Raw genomic sequence first — 21,480 nt, 5'->3', positions numbered from 1 at the left:
CTGGTGAGTTCGGCTCCGACATCGGCCTCGGAGCCATCACTGTCTGTGCCGAGGGGGGTCCTTAGCTCCTCGGAGCGGGGACCTCTGGCTCTGCCTGACAGGGGTGCTTTCGAGGTCATGCGGAGTGTGTTAGAGCCTGGCTCTACTCCACAGTCGGCTCCGTCAGCCCCTCCCTCTATGCTGCCTCAGGGTAAGTCGACTCACTCCCTCATCCCGGACCGCAGAGAGCCAGCTCCTCAGGAGCCGCCTTTGGGATTTCATCCTCTTCCGAGGCCTCTCCTGATTTGGCAGAAGAGCCCCCTCGGAAGAGGAAGTGCAAGAGGAAGCACATTGACTCACCTGAGTCTATCACGTCGGACACAGATCTGGATGATTCTGAGGGTTCCCCCGTTCCCCTTCTGAAGATGTCTCATTTGCAGACATTCTGGAGATCCTTAAACAGAGGGAAATTGGCCAGCCCTCAACCCTTCGGAGGACGAATCTGTGTATCTTGAGGCGTTTGGCTCTCGCCCTTCCACCTCCTGGGTGTCCCCCTTGACCCCCTCATGCAGGTGGTTGCTAAGAAGGCATGGACGGCTCCTGATTCAGTGGACCCCACTCCCAGGAGACCCTCCAAATTCATCACAGCTCCATCAGACAAGCAATTTTTATCAAAAGGAGTTTCTGTGGATGCTATGGTGGTAGCTGCCGCCACAAAGAAGGAACTGGCTGATCCTTCAGTGCCTGTCCATCCACCTAACAAGGAATCTAAGTCCATGGATAGGTACGGGAAGCGGATGTTCTCCTCAGCGACATTTACCATGCGTTCGCTGAATTACCTGTGCCATTTCACTTTCGTCTTCAAAGGGACTTGATCAAGGAAGCGAGTGAAATGTTGAAGGACCCTACAGCTGCGGGTTTCAAGAGAAAATGAACACGCAGCTGGCTATCCTTAATTCCATTTCCAACTCCTCCATGCCTCCTCTCTTATGCGGCCGATGGAGCGAGCAGAGCCGCAGGAACAGGGGTAGCCTTACGTAGGCACGCCTGGATGCGGCTATGCAACTTTGCGGAACCTTTCAAGGCGTCTTTCACGAACTCCCTTTGATGGATCATCTCTTTTGGTCCTCAAGTGAAAGAAACCCTGACTAGGTGCGAGACTGATGGCAAGACCCTTTCTGCCGTCGGAGTCCGTTTTCGACTCCTTCTAGGCCTTACCCCAAAGGCCAGAAGGGTGGAAAGATGTGGTTCCGTAAACAATCTCAAGGGACTTCGCCTGACGACAGAGTCGCTTTTCCTACCAGAGGCAGAGGTGGGAATAACAATGGTAGACGCCGCCCTAGGGGCAGGGGGTCCGCAGAACCAGGGCAATCGGGAAGCCTTTCCTGACAAGCCCTTTCAGCATCCCCGAGGTGTTGCCCGACTGCCCATCTTCGAGGCAGTCGGGGAAGATTGTCACTGTACCCAGAAGCCTGGCTATCCCTGACTCAAGACAAATGGGTACAGTCCATCATTTCGAAGGTTATTCTATCCCTTTCCTCGTTTTCCAAATCAGTCAAAAATCCCTTCCAGATGTTCCACCGCTCAAAGGGATATAGCAGCTTTGGAAATTTCAAAACTGCTTGCAAAAGAGCAATTCAGCCAGTGTCAGCAGACCAACAAGGATCCGGAGTCTACTCAAGGTTCTTTTTAGTTCCAAAGAAAACAGGGGACTGGAGACCAATTTTGGATCTCAGTATCTTGAACAGATCAGTCAAGAAAACAAGATTTCGGATGGTCACGCTGCAATCCATTCTTCCCCTATTGGGAAAAGGAAACTGGATGTGCTCTATAGACCTTCAGGATGCGTACTATCACATAAAAATGAACAGACGCTCCAGAAGATTCCTCCGCTTCAGGCTGGGAACCAGTCATTTTCAATTCAGGGCCCTGCCCTTTGGTCTCACCACTGCCCCCCGGTGTTTACCAAATGCATGGCAGTGGTAGCTTCTCACCTGAGACGACAAGGATTCCAGGTGTTTCCATATTTGGACGACTGGCTTCTCACAGCTCCCACCAAGCATCTCCTTCTAATGGCCAGAGATTATACTTTTCGCGTTTGTCAAAAACTGGGTATTTCAATAAATTGCGAAAAGTCTGTTTTGTCGCCTTGTCGTACTATTACCTACATAGGCGCAAATTTAGATACTATAAACATGTCTGCAACGCTAACAAACCAAAGGATATCAGACATTCACAAATTGGTGTCACTTCTCAACAACAACAGAGCCAAAGCCAGGTTAGTTCTAAAGGTGTTGGGAATCATGGCAGCGGCATACCTCTCCTCCCATTGGCCAGATACCACATGCGGATCCTTCAGTGGATGCTTTTTTCTCAATGGTCATACCAGGAACTTCCAATGTCTCACACCATTATGATCACGCAAGTGCAAAAGCATCTCATGTGGTGGATGTCTTCCCCAGCTTCTGTCGGAAGACCATTTGTTCCACCTCCTCCGGTTGCTACTCTGACAACGGATGCCTCCCTGATCGGGTGGGGGGGGGCATTATCAGGGCAGGACAGTCCAGGGCACATGGCAACCAAACGAATGCCACTTGCATATAAATGTTCTGGAGATGAGAGCAGTGCTTTTAGCGTTGCAAGCCCTTCAAGACTCTCTTCCCTTGGGAACGATTGCAATCCAGACAGACAATATGTCTGTAGTGTGGTACATCAACAAACAAGGCGGAACCAGATCATACCCCTGTGTCGAGAAGCACTCAGACTGTGGCAATGGGCGATTTCTTCTCAGCGTTTTCTGATAGCAACGCACATCCCCGGGAAGTCCAATCACATTGCGGACAAGTTGAGCAGAGCTATACCCATGCCTCACGAGTGGTCTCTGAAAGACTCTGTAGTGAGAGAGATATTTCTCAAGTGGGGTCAGCCTTGCTGCGATCTTTTTGCTACTCCCCAAAACAGCAAGTGCAGAGAATACTTCACTCTATTCCCTTTACCAGGCCAACCCAGCAGAGACGCTCTAGTCCAAGTTTGGCCCCGGGGACTTCTGTATGCATTTCCTCCTTTCCCACTGATCTCTCAAGTAATACAGAAAGCTATCGCTCAGAAGGCCTCATTGATCCTCATTGCTCCTTACTGGCCTCGACAAGTGTGGTTCCCCTTTCTACATCAATTTCTTTTGGAGCGACCGTGGAATCTGGACCTAGTTCCAGATCTTTTGATCCATCAGTCGGGTCAGTTTCATCGCTCCCTCCCTCTCTGAACCTCACTGCTTGGTTCCTCCAGTTCCAACCGTAGCCAGGCTTCCTCAATTATCTCACTCTGTTAGAGATATATTGATAGCTTCCCATAAATCTTCCACTCGAAAGATTTATTTGAGTAAGTGGAAACGCTTCTCATATTGGGCACAAGGAAAGGACATAGATCCTTTCACCGCTTCCATCCAACTAGTCCTTGATTTTCTAGCTGAACTCTTCCATGCAGGTTCATCTCCATCTACTCTTAAGGTTCAATTGGCAGCTATTTCTAATTTCCATGTGGGTATTTCTGAATCTGCCCTAATGTCCCACAAACTCTGCAAAGCCTTTTGAAAGGAGTTTTTCTTCTCAGACCTCCTATAAGAAATCCTCCTTCTCCTTGGGACCTAAATTTAGTTCTTGCTTCTTTGATTCTTTCCCCTTTCGAACCTGCAGCTTCATGTTCCTTGAAATTATTATCATGGAAAACTCTCTTTCTGGTGGCTATCACATCAGCTAGAAGAATTTCAGAACTTCAAGCACTCAGTTGTCGTTCTCCTTATCTTTTGTTCCATAAGGACAGAGTTTCCTTACGAACTAACCCGTCCTTTTTGCCTAAGGTGGTTTCAACATCAAATCTAAACCAAAGCATTGACCTCCCTGTCTTTTTCCCAGAGTATTCAAATAGGTCTGAACAAAAATTACACTGCCTGGATGTTCATCGTCAATTAAGGTACTACTTGGACAGGACGAAACAATTCAGAAAATCTGATCAACTGTTTGTCTCCTATGCGGAAAGCAGAAAAGGACTTCCAGTTTCAAAGGTATCATTATCTAGATGGCTAACGTCTCTGATTACCCTTGTTTATGAGATTAGACACCAAAAGCTGCCTAATAAACCTAAAGCCCATTCCACCAGAGCTTTGGCTACTTCTTTAGCCTTCCAAGACAGACTGCCTATTGACACCATTTGTGCAGCGGCTACTTGGGCTAATCCTCACACTTTTATTTCCCATTATAAGTTGGATTTAGCTTCTAGGCATAGAGCTAATTTTGGTTCCACTGTTCTCAGGAGTTTGTTCCGTTAGGCCACCCAGGACAAGGTGCTAGGGACGCGGTCCCATCCAGCAAGAATGAAGGCGAGATAGACAACTTAACATATAGAAGTTATGTTCTTACCATAACGTTCCATGTTAGTTGTCTTCTTCTCGCCTTCTTCTTCTATCCCACCCTCCTTCCCCCTGGCCTGGACAGACCTAGAGGAGTTGTGATCGTGACCTCTCTTTCTACCACCTCTTTCTTAGTCATATGCTATTGTGCATATTTCTTTTTTCAGGATGTAGGTCTCCCCTTTCTTCCTGCTGTTAGAGGTGGATTCTTTTTACAGTTATACTGTTATTGATATAAGCTGGGTTAGCTTACAAACAAGATCTGAGGTAACTCTCGCCTAGCATTGTGGGATATAAGGGGAGCCTCGAGCCGGTGGAACCAACTCTCGAGCTTTTAGAGTGGCAGTCGGGCAGGTCGGCTCCGAACCCATCCAGCAAGAAGAAGGCGAGAAGAAGACAACTAACATGGAACGTTATGGTAAGAACATAACTTCTATTTTTCGTCGTTGTATGGGCTGCTGACACTGGTAGCACTCCTAAGAAATCTACCACCAAACTATTGTCCTGGCACCTGTTTTTTTCTCCACTTCCTTGATCCTTGTTACTGCCTTAGCTGTGTACTTTGACAAGTCATTAATTATAAAGTCTGAGCGTCAAAATATAGTTTTATTCTAATGTGATCTCCATGGTCTCTCTCACAAAAACTCTTAATCCCCTTTGCAACTGATCTTCCAATTACTAAAACTTTTTTTCTCTCATTGTACTTAACACTCACCCCCTTTAGTTCCTGTCTTATGCCCTAACCCTCTTCCTCATTTAATCTCCTTTGTTTCATAGTCTTCAGTTAATCACTAAAGCCATGATCTGAAGTAGGAGAATTCATTTGTCAGCAACCTGTGGGTATGGATCCAATATCGGATCCGAACTGGCATGGTTTATCCAGCTATGGATCCGAGCTCCTAGCTCCTCCCCTCACCCATAATGCCCTGCTCTCCCTACATGACCTCAGATCTAGTTTGCCGCGTTCATGGTGACAGCCTAGATTTCGAGCTCCATAAGCTAAGTGTTTTTTTCAGTATTTTATAAGGGTTATTTTTGTTTAAAAATACTTTGTGTGAAAGTGTTAGGTTCCCTTCCTATTTATAGTATTTTTGGGTTAAGTTAACTTATTTCTGTGTACCCTCCCCTCTCTGGCACGTAGCTAGTGTGTGTGTGTTTTTCTTTGGGGCCTTCGGTGTGTGTGTTTAATTTTTTTCTTTAAAAAAAAAAAAAAAGTTAGTATGTCTGAGGCCCCAAAGGCAATCTTCTCAAAATGCTCCGAGTGTGGCCATAAGCTATCCCCCTGCTGATGGCCACACTCGGTGCGTTCGATGCCTTGGGGTTGAACACCTCACTTCTGGGTGTTCAATCTGTGCAGGGTTCAACCCCAGGGCATTGAAGGAGCAGAGGTCGAAGCTGGTCTTGGCGGGTCTCTTACCCCCGGACTCAGGGCTTCGGCCCCCGCCCCGTTGGTAGTGACTGCTTCTGCGGTTATTGCCTTGCCTGCTCCCCCTCATCCTCACAGGATTCAAACTCCCTCTACGGGTTCGGAGGAGAGGGAAGCCAGGAAGAGGGACCTGAGAGAGAAGCACCACAAGCGGCGGGCCGAGACCTCCGTCTCGGCCCCGCTGGCTAAGCGGGCTTCTCCTCCGGCCTCTCTGGCTGCTGGCTCTCCTCCTCCTCGGCTCCGGTCCCCATGTTTTTCACCGGGGCCTGAGGAGGAGGAGACCCGACCTCCTTCGAGGCTATCGAGGTGGCACTCAAGGCCTACCTCGGTAGCCTCATCGAGGTTCTACCTACAGCCTCTCCGACGCTGATCTGGACCGGATGATGCAAAGGTTCATCCAGGCCCAGATGCAGATGGGAGTGCTCCTGCCTCCCCCCCCCCCCCCCGGGGGGGAGCTCGACCCCATTTTTCAAGCCCATAGCTCCTTCTCCGACCCACTACCCGGGCTTGGAGCGCTCGGAGCCGGGCAGCTTCGGAGCCGGGGGTGGGTCGGCGCCGACAGTACTGGATACTTCGGATCCGACCCTGCCCTCGAGTTTGTCGGATCCGACCTCTCGGAGCCTTGGCCCGAGCTTCGGATCCGAGGGACTCAGTGTGCCTTCGGCGCCATCCGTGTCGGAGCGCACTGGTCCCTCGGATCCGAGGGGCTCGGCGCCGGCTCCGATCCACTCCTCGGATCCAAGGGGGAGCCGACTTTCGGATCCTTTGGTCGAGGCTGGCTCCCCCTCGGCTTTTGATGTAGTGGAGAGGGCTCTGTTGAGGGCATCCGGACCCCCGGCCCTTGCTTCGGCTCCGTCCCGCACTCCATCTGCTCTGGGTCAGGATTCCGTCACCCGGCCACTGGGACAGCCCGTTTCACTGCCCCAAGCAGTTCCTTTGGAACTGGACACCGCTGGCGATGGCTTCTCGGACAGCCCCCCCCCGAGGAAGCACCTCACAAGCACACGTGTAAGAGGAGGCACATAGACTCCCCCGAGTCTTTAACAGACTCTCTTCTGAGTCGGGCAGAATTTTTTCCCGCCTTCCCACCCATTTAAGTTGTCTTGTTAAATACCACTGTCTTTCTAGTTGCCCGCCTCTTATGTTAATCTGACCATATATCTCATTTCTCTCTACTTTCACTGGCTTATGTGAGTAATCACAAAATCATAATTTTTGAAATCCCACCCCTTCAATTATTTAAATTTATTGGCTTTATTGGCCATCCTACAGTATTTCATAGTACCAAAATACAAAAGTGACCACCCCTTTCAATCCATCTTGCTGTTTTAAAAATAGTAACTCTCTACTAAACCTTAACTTTTTAAACAGGTAAAACTCAAGTTACCTACTTTCACATCTAACTTCTCTAGTGCACACTGCAGAGTGCATTCTTTTCAATCTTACCTTTAAGCATCCCTGTGACTAGCACTTTCTCTAATACCTGGTGGAAAGCACTAGGAAGCCTTAAACTCATACAAACACTGAACTCTCCTTGTTAACAAGGAGAAATTAATAGTAGGCACTAAACAGCCTATAATTGCAAAGTACCTTGCTAAGGAAACAGCTCCTATACTTTACAAAGAAAAAAAAAAAGCCCCAAACCAAGCATGTTCAAGGGTCAGCTTGCGGTGATTTCTCCTGTCCACCTGGTGAATCTGGGCATACTGGGGCAATGCAGCAATTGCCTCATGTACACAGACAACCCTCTCCTCCTACCACCCAACACTACAACCTGTGAGAGATGCACTTACATAGCCAAAATGGAGGCAAAGCTCTCTCCACCCAAGATTGTGCTAAACAGTCAAGAGGAGAAGGCTAACACCCACACTACACCTCAAGCAACACATAGCCCTTCTAAACCTGCACCACCAACACCCACATATAGCAACACTAAATCCACATATGCAGAGGTCCTTAACTGTAACCTGCCCAAGCAACAAAGACCTCTGAAGCTGAAACGCAAACAAACACCAGTCACAACCAATGTGTCACATAGTTCACAACACCAGTGTGCCACCCAGCAACAGCCCCTAAGGCAAGACAATGTACCTAACACTTTAGTCATAGGTGACTCTATAGTCCGGCACACTGATGTCCCTCTCACCAGGTTGAATAAGGAGAAAATTACAGTCAGCTGCTTGTCAGGTGCCAGGATCCGCCACATAACGCATGCACTCAAATCACTCCACAACAAGTACAAATATGACTCTGTCATTGTCCATGTTGGAGTGAATGACTTGAGACGTACCTCCCTGGACTACATGAAAAGAGACATGGAAGAGCTCTCGGATCATGTGGCCCAGGCAGGTATGACCCTAGCCCTGAGTAGCATCCTGCCTTCGCCCAGAATGATACCACAATATAAGGATAAAATGATTGACTTCAACAATTGGCTAAGCTTATGGTGTCATTCAAAGGGGATCCAGTATCTGTCTGCCTGGGATGACATGATTGACAGACCACGATGCTTTGCCAGAGATGGTCTGCACCTGTCGCCCTGGGATTCAGGTTACTGGCTAAGGCTCTTGCCACCCCTATAGTGCCTTTTTAGGCAAACTTCAAAGGACAAAACCACCACCGTAACAGGTACAAGCATGCAAAATCTGAAGGTAATGCTACTCAATGCTAGAAGTCTAAACCTCAAAATGCACTCTCTCGAGGCACTCCTAAAATGGAGAACATCGATATCTGTGCAGTAACTGAGACCTGGTTCAAGGCTCCAGAGAGCACCCCTGCAATACCAGGCTACAACGCTACCACACTTTTCGCCACCAAACCAGGACCGAAACACTAAAGGTGGAGGAGTGTCAATATTCACCAAGGATATTCACACCACCAGGCTAGTTGGCCAACACAATGTGTCTGAAATTCTCCAAGTGCAACTAACACTAGGTAAGACTGCAATCCAAATTGTAGCTTGCTACAGATCCCCACCATACCCCAAGATTCTCACTACACCTTTCTAAACATACTGGAAAATATTAAGATAGAACCAAACACCCTAATACTGGGTGATTTTAACTACCCTGCCATTAACTGGGAAAACTACTCATGTCCCAACACCTTTAAGAACTGTTCTTGGAATTCATAAATTCCAATGCCCTGGATCAACTAATCCATAGTCCCACCAGGGGCTCCAATATCCTAGACCTGGTCATTACCAACATGGGAAATCAATGCTCCATACCTATGGTCACCCCCTCATTAGTCAGGTCTGACCATAAGCTAATCACCCTTAACATCCACATCCCACCCCACCCCCAGTAAAGAAACCACCATAAAAAACTTCTCCAAAGCCAACTTCATGCTACTCAAGTCAGAAGTGACAAACTTCATAACACCCATGCAGATGGGAACTGAAAGTGCAACTGCTGAATCCTACACTAAGGCACTGTACGAGCACATCCACTCATGCATGAATCGTGCCATCCCAAATAGAACCAAAATGCTCTCATCCAAAAAAAGGAAGACAATCTGGTGGTCCCCTGCCATAAACAAACTTTACAACAAAAGGAAGAAACTTTTGCAGAAAAGAGGAAAATCCCAGGATGCAAAAAACTCCCTTACTAGCCTCAGTAAGAAACTGAGATGCCTCATAAAATCCTCCAAAGCTAGTTACGAAAATAAAATTGCCAAGGATTCCAAAGACAACCACAAAGCCTTCTATAACTATGTCAAGAATCTAAATGGCAATGCTCAGGTCTGCTCTGAGCTAAAACAGAATGGCATTAAATATACTGATCCAAAGGATATTGCCAGTATCCTGGCAGATTCATTTCAGTGCCAACTTCACCCCCCTCTCACCCCCTAAATGGCACATCTCAATACCGGAAGATTGCCAAATTCCAGTAATAACGGCCACACAGGTACAAAACGCACTCTCTAAAGCCAAGAATACAGCATCCATGGGACCAGATGACATCCCAGGTTGTGTACTACATGAACTACAATATGAACTGGCACCTCACCTAAGTGTCATGTTTAATCATAGCCTCACCTCAGGTTTCGTGCCCACTGAGTGGTGCAGAGCTACAGTTATCCCAATCCACAAGGGGGGATCCACCTTGGATCCCGGAAACTACCGTCCCATCGGTCTGACAAGCCTTATCTGCAAGGCCATGGAGCGTATTATCATGGAACTTATAAACAAAGACATTGGCAACCTTCAAACACTGGACCCCACCCAGTTTGGGTTTGTGAAGGGCCGATCTTGTCTCCTGAACCTGATTGACTTCTTTGAATCAGTCTCCAGAGCCATGGACAATGGTAAGGTGGTCCACACAGCCTATCTAGACCTTGCCAAGGCCTTTGACACCATCCCTCACTCTGGAATCATAGATAAACTTACTAAGTTGGGCATTAATCCCTATGTCACCCAATGGGTTGCTAAATGGCTTACTGATAGAACCCACACTGTAAAAGTAGCCGACTCCAAATCCAGCTCCAGACAAGTGACAAGTGGAGTACCTCAGGGTTCAGTCCTGGGGCCGCTCTTGTTTGGCATCTACGTCTCTGAAGTACAGGTCAACACTAAGGGACTCTGGCTAACAAAGTTTGCAGATGACTGCAAACTGGGAGCCATTATTGAATCCCCAAATGGTGTGGATACTCTACAAAAGGGCCTTACAGAAACAGATGCTTGGTGCCAGAGCCATGGGCTCCAGCTCAATGCCAAGAAATGTATTGTTATCCCCTTTGGGAAAAAACATGTATCCATGAATTACCATATAGGTGGCAGTACACTAAACACAGAAAGTGTGATTAGAGACTTGGGGACACAGGTGGACAGTGGTCTCACCTTCGATAACCACATCGCCACAACAGTCAGGAAATCCTTCTATGTGGCACACCTCATCACGAAGGGCTTTTCATCCAGAAAGAAGGAGGTCATTGTCCCACTGTACTCATCCCTCATTAGACCCATTGTAGAATACAACGCCCCATTTGGTATGTACCTCTCAAGACATCTGCAAGAACTGGAAAGGCCTCAGAAATACCTCACTAAAAGAATCACAGGCCTAAAGCAGATGCCATATGCTGACCGCCTTAAAAAACTCCAGCTATACTCTGTCGCATATCGTCTACTCAGAGGCGATCTCTGCTTAACATACAAGGCCATGTCAAACCCAGAGCTGTTGGACATGCTACACTTAAAGAAATCCCAATCCCTCAGAGCTCCAGGGATCTAACCCTTGTCATCACAATAAACAAAACATGCTGGAGGGATAGGTTCCTGACCCAGAGACTACCCAGACTCTGGAATAGATTGCCCATACATGTCAAGCAGAGTGCCTCTTTGGACCTCTTCAAGAGGAATCTTGAAAATTGGATGGGAGAAAGGAAATTCACCCCAGGGATCACGTCAGTCGCCCTGCTAGACAGGGGTCCAGGAAAGTAAATAATGTGGGAAGAAATAGCCAGGGAATTGTTATGGCTAGGCTTGTATAGGCCCTAGGGCTGATAGCCTAGTACCAACCTATGAACCTATGGAGGAAGGGGAAGGCTCCTCAAGATCACCCCCTGAGGATGTCTCCTTTGGAGACATCATGGAAATGTTACGTATAAGAGGTGGGTGGTCTGCCCCAAAGCCTTCCTCTGACGAGTCCGTGTTCTTGGAGGCATTTGAAGCGGGCCCGTCTACCTCTTGGGTGTCCCCTCCTGCCGACCCCCTGGTGGACCTTATTACCACCAGGGCGTGGAAGGAACCGGACACCATGGAGCCAATCCCCAAGAGGCCGGACAGGATTCTTAGCCCCCCTGCTGACCGTGCCCACTGGAGCAAGGGACCCCCTGTAGATGCCATGTTGTCGGCAGCAGCCACTAAGAGGGAACTCGCTCAGGAGAGTCCCTCAGTCCATCCCCCGAGCAAGGAGTCTCGGATGATGGACCGCTTGGGGAAGCGAATGTTTAGTTCAGCGACCTTCTCAGTGAGGGTGCTCAACTATTTGGCACATGTCATTAGGATGCAGCGCAATCTTATCAAAGAATACGCTGCATCCCCCCCAGAGTCCATGTCGGAGGAGGACAAACTCTTGCACTCCACCCGTATGGCCACTCTTCGTTCCGTGACCAATACCTCTATGCGGTTACTTTCCCATGCTACCGAGGGAGCCGCTAGAGCTGCAGGAGTGGGCCTAGTCACAAGACGCCAGGCCTGGCTCCGCCATTGCGATTTCACAGAGCCCTTCAAGGCGTCATTCGCGAACGCCCCCTTTAACGGTTCTGCCCTTTTTGGCAAGACGGTTCTCGACACCTTGGTCCAGAGCGAGAAGGACGGGAAGACGCTGTCTGCCGTCGGAGTCCGCTTCTCTGTACTCCAGAGGTCCTACTCTAGGAACCAAAAGGGCCAGAAGAAGATGTGGTTCCGGAAGTCACAGCAATCCCAACCCGCTCCGGACAACCAGTCCTTCCGCGGCAGAGGAGGACAGGGAGGACGCCGCCCTAGGGGCAGAGGGGCTCCTAGGAATTTTGGGTCCAGAGAACCTTTCTCTGAACTGCCCACGCAGCAACCCTGAGGGGTTGCCCGACTGCTCCACTCTGGAGGCAGTCGGGGGATGTTTTTCGGAGCACCTAGCGGCATGGGAGTCCATAACATCAGACCGCTGGGTTCTCCAGATTATATCCAGAGGCTACAAAATCCCATTTCTTCACGTCCCAAAATTAAAATTAAAATCCCTCCCCGACGTTCCACCCGATCAGAGGGAGGCCGCTTCAGCAGAAATTGGCCATCTGCTGAGGAAAAGAGCCATCCAGCCTGTCCCCCCAGACCAGATCGGATCAGGGTTCTACTCCAGGTTCTTTTTAGTGCCAAAAAAGAAGGGGGACCTAAGACCCATTCTGGACCTGTCCCTATTAAACCTGGCAGTTCCCAAGGAGACGTTCCGGATGGTCACTCTACAATCCATCCTCCCCCTTCTAGGAGAGAATCACTGGATGTGCTCTATAGACCTCAAGGATGCGTACTACCACATACTAATGGACAGATGATCCAGGAGGTTTCTTCGCTTCCGGCTGGGAGCCAGTCACTACCAGTTCAGGGTCCTCCCCTTTGGTCTCACCACAGCCCCCAGGGTGTTCACCAAAGTATTAGCAGTGGTTGCGGCCCACCTGAGGCTTCAGGGGGTGCAGGTCTTTCCGTACCTGGACGACTGGCTTCTCACCGCCCCAACAAGGCATCTACTATCCTTGGCAAGAGACTCTTTTCTTCGCCTAGCTCCCTGGCTATGCATCACGGTAAACGTAGGAAAGTCCAACCTGGACCCTACACAGTTAATAGAATTCATAGGAGCCAGGTTAGACACGAGAAAGTTAAGGGCCTTTCTCACAACCGACAGAGTTCGGAATCTGCGACTCCAGGTGCGGGCCATCCTCCACTCCAGCTCGTTTCCTGCGGAATTGGTCCTGAGGGCACTAGGGTCTATGGCGGCAGCGATTTCTCTTCTTCCACTCGCCCGCTTGAACATGCGGGTACTTCAGTGGACACTTCAGGTGCAATGGTCATTTCTCTCTCTCCCCCTGCATCACCCCATTGCAATCAGCAAGGCTTGCAAGCGGTCTCTCTTGTGGTGGCTCCATTCCCCGGATCTCCACAGAGGCCGCCCTTTTTGTGCATCTCCCTCTCTCGCCACAGTGACCACGGACGCTTCCCACCTCGGGTGGGGGGGGGGCATTTTGTGGCCCGGATGGTCCAAGGCACGTGGAACGACTCGGAGACCTCCCTGCATATCAATGTTCTGGAAATGAGGGCGGTGCTCTTGGCGTTGCAAGCACTTCAAGCCTTCCTTCCCCTGGGAACAATTGCGATTCAGTCAGACAACATATCGGTGGTCTGGTACATCAACAAACAGGGGGGAACCAAGTCTTACCCTTTATGTCGAGAAGCCATGAGAGTGTGGGAATGGGCGATCTCCACCAACCGCTTTCTCATCGCAACGCATATTCCGGGTCAGTCCAACATCCTTGCGGACAAGCTCAGTCGCACCATTCTCTCCCCGTACGAGTGGTCTGTCAATGCTCAAGTAGCGGAACGTATCTTCACACTATGGGGGACTCCCTGTTGCGATCTCTTTGCTTCTCCCTTAAACACCAAGTGCGACAGTTTTTTCGCTCTAATCCCACCTCCAGGGGATTCCCCGAGAGACGCTCTGGTGCATGCTTGGCCTCCCGGTCTTCTTTACGCATACCCTCCTCTGCCTCTGATGCTCCAGGTACTTCAGAAAGCCTCTCAGTTGGGGTGCAGAATGATCCTCATTGCCCCATTCTGGCCTCGACAGATCTGGTTTCCTTACCTAAGGTCTCATTCAGTGAATCCACCTTGGATTCTAGATCCCATTCCGGATCTGATATCACACCCATCGAATCTAACCTGGACAACCTGAAGCTGACTGCTTGGCTGCTCCAGTTCCACTCCTAATCAGGATTCCCGGTATCTCGTCCCCAGTTAAGGCCATTCTGGTAGCGGCTCATAAACCCTCTACCAGAAAAATTTACCGCAGTAAATGGAAGCGTTTCTCCATTTGGGCGGAGCGGCAAGGTCTAGATCCCTTCACGGTTCCCCTTCCTTTGGTTCTAGACTTCCTTACTACTCTATTTAATGATGGCGCCAGTAGTTCTACGGTCAAAGTTCAGCTAGCGGCCATTTCTCATGACCATGTTGGCCATGACTCTGGGCCTCTTATGTCTGCCAAGTTATGTAAAATCTTCCTAAAAGGCACCTTTTTGCTTTGACCCCCTGTCAAAGAGACGGTTCCCCCGTGGGATCTTTCTTTGGTTCTTCAGGCCTTGTCTGCTCCCTCCCTTTGAGCCTGCGGCCACAGTAGATCTAAATTTCTTGTCTCTTAAGACTGCATTTTTAGTAGCCATTACCTCAGCTAAGAGAGTTTCTGAACTTCAAGCCCTGTCCATGAAACCGCCTTATTTGGTCTTCCATCCGGACCGGGTGTGCCTCAGGATCAGTCCCTTCTTTCTTCCTAAGGTAGCTTCGGAAGCGAACATTAATCAGTCCATCAACCTCCCTGTTTTCTTTCCTAAGTATCAGAACAAAGGTGAATACAAGCTGCATTCCTTGGATGTTCACAGGCAGCTTCGTTTTTATCTTAACAGGACAGCTGGTCATAGGCAATCCGACCAATTGTTCATTTCCTTTGCCAAATTCAATCTGGGTAAGCCAATTTCCAAAGTTTCCTTGTCACGCTGGATTTCTCAGTGTATTCTGTTAGCTTACGAAGCTTCTGGGAGGCCCGCACCGGAGGGAGTCCATGCTCATTCGACTCGGTCTGTCTCTACTTCAGCGGCCTTTAAGTCTAGGGTTCCTCTGGATGACATTTGTTCAGCAGCCACTTGGGCTTCATCTCATACCTTTATTTCTCATTACAAGCTGGACATCACGTCTAGAGGTAGAGCATCCTTTGGCTCATGGTGCTCCGGAATATCCTTCCATGATGGCCGCCCAAGATTCAGGTAGCTGGGGACTCTGTCCCACAGGTTGCTGACAAATGAATTCTCCTACTTCAGATTTAGAAGTTATGTACTTACCATAACGTTCCATCTGAGTAGGTGGATTCATTTGTCTGCAACCATCCCGCCCTCCTATCCCCCTGGCCTTGTTAGTTTCCTGCATAGGATGTGTTACCCTTTATTAGGGTAGTTGGTGCAGGGCAAACTCGATCTGAGGTCATGTAGGGAGGGCAGGGCATTATGGGTGAGGGGAGGAGCTAGGAGCTTGGATCCATAGCTGGATAAACCATGCCGGTTCGGATCCGAAATCGGATCCATACCCACAGGTTGCAGACAAATGAATCCACCTACTCAGATGGAACGTTATGGTAAGTACATAACTTCTAATTCTTTCCACACAGGCACTTTCCTCCTTTAGTTAATGCCTTGTGTCCCTAACTGCTTCCCAGGTTTATTTTGTACTGTTAAAGAATTATAGCTTTTGTGCATATTGGTTCGTAATGCACACTCCACATAGCTACTGCCTACATTTACCAAATGGTCCTCTGGATGGACCCTCTTTTTCAGGTGAAAGGATAAGGGCCTCAACAAACAAAAGATGGTACATCCTAGTGTCAGCTTTGAATGTGATGATACAAGTCTGATGTGAGTAGGTGTTGAGACGTATCTTGGGTACAAGTGGTAAAATTTGCAGTGAGGTTCAGAGAAGAGAAGGGCACAGGTACATCTTAATATTCTTGCTGAAATTTAATGTCAGAGAGCAGCTAAGTTACAGCTGAACTTACCGAAATCACAGTTTGTGCGGATGAAAAGGATTTGTTCCTCAGTGGATGATCTTCAGAGTCATCAAATGGATCTAACCAAGAGATTTTTGTCCAGAGGTTATTCCACTCGTACTATTGAGTCAGCAGTCCAATTTAGTAATGCTAAATCCAGGGATTCTCTTCTCCAATACAATACTAAAACTCATAATGAGGAATCAGATGTATGTAGATTTGTCACCACTTATGGCAGGAATAGTGCCAATTTAGTAAATATTAATACTCACTGGAATATATTGAATTCTCATCCATTGTTGGAAGATTATCTGGGAGAACGATGTTATTTTTCCTATAGGAAAGGCAAAACTTTAGGGAATCTATTTTCACACTATAAAAAAACCAGGGTCATGGATCACACTCCAACTCAAAGAACACTTACTGGAGATAAACTTTCAGGCATTTATCCATGTGGACATTGCAGTTTTTGTAACTATATTTTCAGAACTACTTCTTTCACTAGTAGGAACACTGGACAAATATACGACATACAGTTTTTTGGTAACTGCAGTTCAGACTGGATTATTTATCTTGCCACATGTACATGTCATGCATTTTATATTGGCCAAACGTCTAGACAGTTTCGTGTCAGGATCTCTGAACACCTTGGTGACATTAGAAACAGAAGATTAACTAATGCACTATATAGACATGTTATCAAACATCCCACTGCCAAATTTACATTCACCATCATTGATCATATCATAGGAATCGATCTTTTAAAACAGGTTGGCATGATATCCTAAATACCAAAGAAAAAAGGTGGATCATTAAACTTGGGGGGCTTTTCCCTCCTGGATTAAATGATAAATTATAATTTGTAATTATCCATCACTTGCATTACGTATATGTACTTATTTCTTATCAGGTTGCATTGCTTAGGTTTTTGCATTTCAGCTCATTTTAGGATACTGTGGCTGGTATTCAACACCAGAATTCTTATAACCTGACTTTTGTTTGGGTTTATTTTGGGCATTTACCCTTTATTGTATGTTTTTTATTAAGTTTGTTTATTATCATTGATATACCAGTATACTGTGTCTCTTTGGATTTTTTCATTATAATCTGGAGATATGCATGCAACTTAGGCAAACTTTTTTGTTTACTGAACTATGTATTTTTCAATTACTTTTGCCTTGATTGTATTTTTCAATTACTTTTGCCTTGTTTGCATTTTTGACTTATCAGGAAGTGATGTCATATAGATGCCTTAGAGAACATTATATAAGATGATGACTAAGTGCTTTTTGCTGACTATACTACTGATGAAAGCCTTGCTGCTGAAACCGGTCTAGTTTCAGTTTTATTAAACTACTTTTGAACCTTCCTTGGTGCTGGCCTTTTTTCTGATTTTGGGTCTAACAGCTGAACTTTGTAAGGTTTTATTTTTCTCTTTCACACCACCACACCTTACCATCAGCTTGCCTGAGCTACTGTTTTGCTTTTTTTTTTCCTTATTTTTGTTTAGTGGGTAAACCCACTATTAACTGACTTTCTTTATGGGCATCCTGGAAGCACCGTCTGTAAGTGACTTGTGCAGGGCAATACAGCAGGCAAAAGATCCTGGGCAACAGGATAAAGTTAGACAATAGTCTTAATCCTCTGCTTTAAAGTGACAGACAATCACCTTTAGTTTTGGATGATACCACAAAATAACCTTTTAATGTGGATTAATTGGTTACCAAGAAATTGAGAGCTTGCATAGAGGCACATGTTGATGTGCATTTAGTAATTGTGTAGTAGTCTGTGCTGTATGTTCTGACCCTCTTGTATTGATCACATAGTCTCAGCCTTTGCAACATGGTCTGCTCTTGTGTATGTAAACACCAAGGCATGTGATTCTAAAGCAGTGTTGCTAGATCTGTTGATGATGTCCTTCTGAACACCGATTAAAGGCAATCACTGTAGCTTTTAGTACTCATCCCCGTAAGAGATAAGAGCTGCTTCTTTTGGTTGCTCACTCGTTATTCAGTAGTTAGCAATCAACCATGTGGCTTATTTCTCATATAAAATTCATCACCAGAGAACATGGCTACCCTCTGTCAACCAACTTTTTACGGTTTTATAGATAGGAATCATATTTAGTCATGAATCTAGCAATACATTGTCCATTTCCAGTGCATTAATTGTTTTCATTACAGCAGATTGGCTTGCTCTGTTTGCAGTGTTAGTATTGACAACTTTTGTCCTTTCAATCCAAGTACTTTCTTGGGTAATACTGATTTTTTTCATATATATTTTTTATATTGGTACGATGATTATGTGCAAATGCTAGTCAGAACTGAATTAAGTGATACTTCGTTTGAAGTTAGTGATGTATAATAATTTATTAGGGAAAGTAGCTGTTTTATTTAATGTATGTATGTATTTATTTTTATTTAACAGACTATACGCCAGCGGGAAGCAATACTGGACCTCATACTGAGAGATGAAAAGGTAAATTTAGCTGCTGTCTTTCAATACTATCAAGCTTCCTTAAGAGAAATTCAGATACCTTGGGGACTGCAGTATTCACATTATATAATACAGCATTGGATGCCATCTTCCAAAGACACTGCATTTATTTATTTTCTTATTTACATAGAGGTATGCACAGTAACTTGCATTCAAGAGTGCTTAGATGATTTTTGGAAAATGGATGTGATGTTGTCCCATCTTGCCCTCATTCTTCACTGGTTGGGTTCAGGTTCCTAATCTGCCATATACAAAAGCTAGAGGTCTTCTACTGCCTTGTGGCTGTATCTCTGTCTCATCATGCTCTAGGAAAGCTCCCCAGATCTTGTTTGCCACTAAACAGATCGGGTGCTTCCAGTTTGGTTCTGGCTAAGTTGAAAATATTTTCTTTCTTTTTATTGATATACTTGGTGTCTTGTCTGTTTAAAGAGTTAATGATTAACATTTTAGTAGTAATCTAGTTAGTGTAAAGAGTTCGCTCTTCTGCTTTGTTTCTGGCCATCATTTTTCTTCACTAGGCCTGTGTTACTCCCCATCCTGGCTTAAATTTAGTGTTTAAAGCCTGTTTCTAGTTAGGAGGCTTTCTTTTCTATCCTTTACCTTGCCGTTTACACATGTGTTTAATTTAGAGTGTGTTGTAAAGAATTTTATTGCTCCTATTACTTCCTAACCAAAACCGGCAGCTCATTTGAGTTAAAGGGCTGCTGTTGCCCATTTAAGTTAGAGGGCTGCCCCCCCCCCCCCCCTTTTGACTAGGCAGCTTTATTTCAGTTAGAGAACTGCCACCCCTTCCCCTTTTTCTGTAGTTACTGTTTATAAAAAATAAATAAATAAAAGTTTTATATATAGCATAGTGATAGTTTGGGTTTATCTACTAGACTGTTGAGTAGTTTGTACACCCCTTCTTATACTTGTCTGTTAGTGGTCTGATTATATCTAAGGAACACAAGGAAACTAAACCCTCTGGGTTCAAAAACTGTGTGAAGTGTGATAAGAAAATGTCCATCACAGATGGACACGCTATTTGTGTATACTGTCTTGGGGCTTTGCATCTGCAAGAAACCTGTTCTATTTGCCACACTTTCAGTTCTAGAGTGCTGCTTTAAAGGAAGAACAAGCGAGTTCAGGCACCTAGGCAGCGAGACATTTCCCTGTGGTACATTTGACTGGGGACACATGACTGAAGTGACATTCAGATACAGAGAAATATGTCTGTTTGCAAATTCCCTGTGGGCAAAGAGAAGGCCACACGGCCATGCTCACAGCTGTAATAATCAAATGCATGGAGAGAGAAGAAGTAATGAGTGTTGTGTGCAGTCTACAGTACATGCTTATGTAACTACAACATGTAGAAGTGTGCTACAGCATGGAGGAAATACTGCAGACTACTGTAGTCACATTTATGCTCCAGTATGCATTTTAGGTAATGTTCCCTAGACACTGTGAAGGGAGTAGTGGTCCACATACACCAATTATAAAGACACTGCACATTGTGCACTGCGTTTTTACTGCCACTGACATGTCTTGTGGACAGCCTGCTGCTGATGCCTACCATATTGCCTGCTATCTCATGTTCCCTTGGGGACCATGACATTGTTTTCCCCCTGTGTATTTCATTGTTGAAGTTGTGGGCATGGCAACATGTTCTTCTCTTTGCCCAGAGGGAGTTTGCAAACAGCCATATTTCTCTGCAGCTGAATGTCACTTCAGCCATGTGTCCCCAGTCAAATGTACCACAGTGAAATGTCTTGCTGTCTAGGCACCTGAACCCAGAAGAAGCTTATATTGAGAGGTTTAATGAAGTCCCCCTTCACTGAAGCATTAGAAGAAGGTCAGGGCACTTCTAAATTGACCAAGTCTCCTTCATCAAAGTTTGACAAATCTGGGAAAAGGTCATCTCCTTCTTCTGGCCAATCGGAGCTAGTAAAAAAGCTGATCAAAGTTGCTTCTCTGGACCTGACAATTGTTGGGCCTGGAAAATCTCCATCATTGGTTCCTTCAGTATCAGTGCGGAAAGAATTTGAATTACGGAGCTGGTCCCCAGTATTGGTACTGGTCTCCGCTACTTTAAGGTCACCAATACAACAGCTGGTTGGATCTCCTGCCCCCCTCCTCGAGTCTTTCTGATGATGATGTGGATTGGGTGGTGCGCAGACTTTTAAGGACACTGGCGCTGGCCAAACCGCTATCTGCTCCAACCCAGGGAGATTCGGAGTAGACCAGGACCTCCCCTTTGACATTGATTCTTCCTCCGAGCCAACCTGGGACCTTGGAGCTGGAATGTCTGGAACCTGTCATGGTGGAACCATTGGTGCAAAGACCTAATCCGGGTTCTTTGGCCCCACCATCTGCTCCGACATCCTTGATTCCGTCTGAACCTGAGGAGTCTAGGAGCTGATGCTGTCCCATCAGGTCCAGGGATGGCAGTCAGATCGGACATTTGTCTGCTCCGAACTTGCCTCTCGGGGCTTCGGCGCAGGTGAGCTCGGCTCCTACATCGGCCTTGAAGCCAACCCCCTTGGTTCCAGGGATCCCTTCTGGCTCTTCGGAGCCAGAGGTATCATCTGATCAAGGGAAGGGGGCTTTCGAGGTGATGAGGAGAGTGCTGTCCCCACAGACAGCTCCACTCTTAGGTCCTGACATTCTTCCACCAAAGTCACTGGTGTCTGTCTCGGCACCACACCATCCACAGACTCTTGGAGATCCTAGGCCTCAGGATACCCCATCGGGCGAACACTTCTCTTCCGAAACCTCTCCAGAATACCCTTCTGAAGAGGTTCCTCATAAGAGACTTTGCAAGAGGAAGCATTTAGACTCCCTAGAGGAGTCCGTCACTTCTGATACAGACCTCGATGAGTCAGAAGGGTCCCCACGGTCACCCTCTGAGGATGTCTCCTTTG

At 46.9% G+C, this 21,480-nt stretch overlaps 1 protein-coding gene across 2 annotated transcripts in view; it reads left to right on the top strand.

Annotated features, from left to right (window-relative positions):
• ATAD1 (ATPase family AAA domain containing 1) overlaps nt 1–21,480 on the top strand; it is a gene marked incomplete at its 5' end in the record, with an annotated part of 404,664 nt that overhangs the window by 245,753 nt on the left and 137,431 nt on the right. For both annotated transcript variants that reach the window (XM_044056305.1, XM_044056306.1), the window contains 1 exon segment: nt 18,512–18,562. In XM_044056305.1, coding sequence (XP_043912240.1) covers nt 18,512–18,562 — 51 coding nt within the window.

Source organism: Protopterus annectens, chromosome 14.part0 (genome assembly GCF_019279795.1).
Source record: "Protopterus annectens isolate FY-2018-M chromosome 14.part0, PAN1.0, whole genome shotgun sequence".
In the NCBI taxonomy this organism is placed as follows: domain Eukaryota; kingdom Metazoa; phylum Chordata; order Ceratodontiformes; family Protopteridae; genus Protopterus; species Protopterus annectens.
The sequence above is the reverse complement of the archived record's forward strand: the minus strand, read 5'-3'. Positions and strand labels throughout refer to the sequence as shown.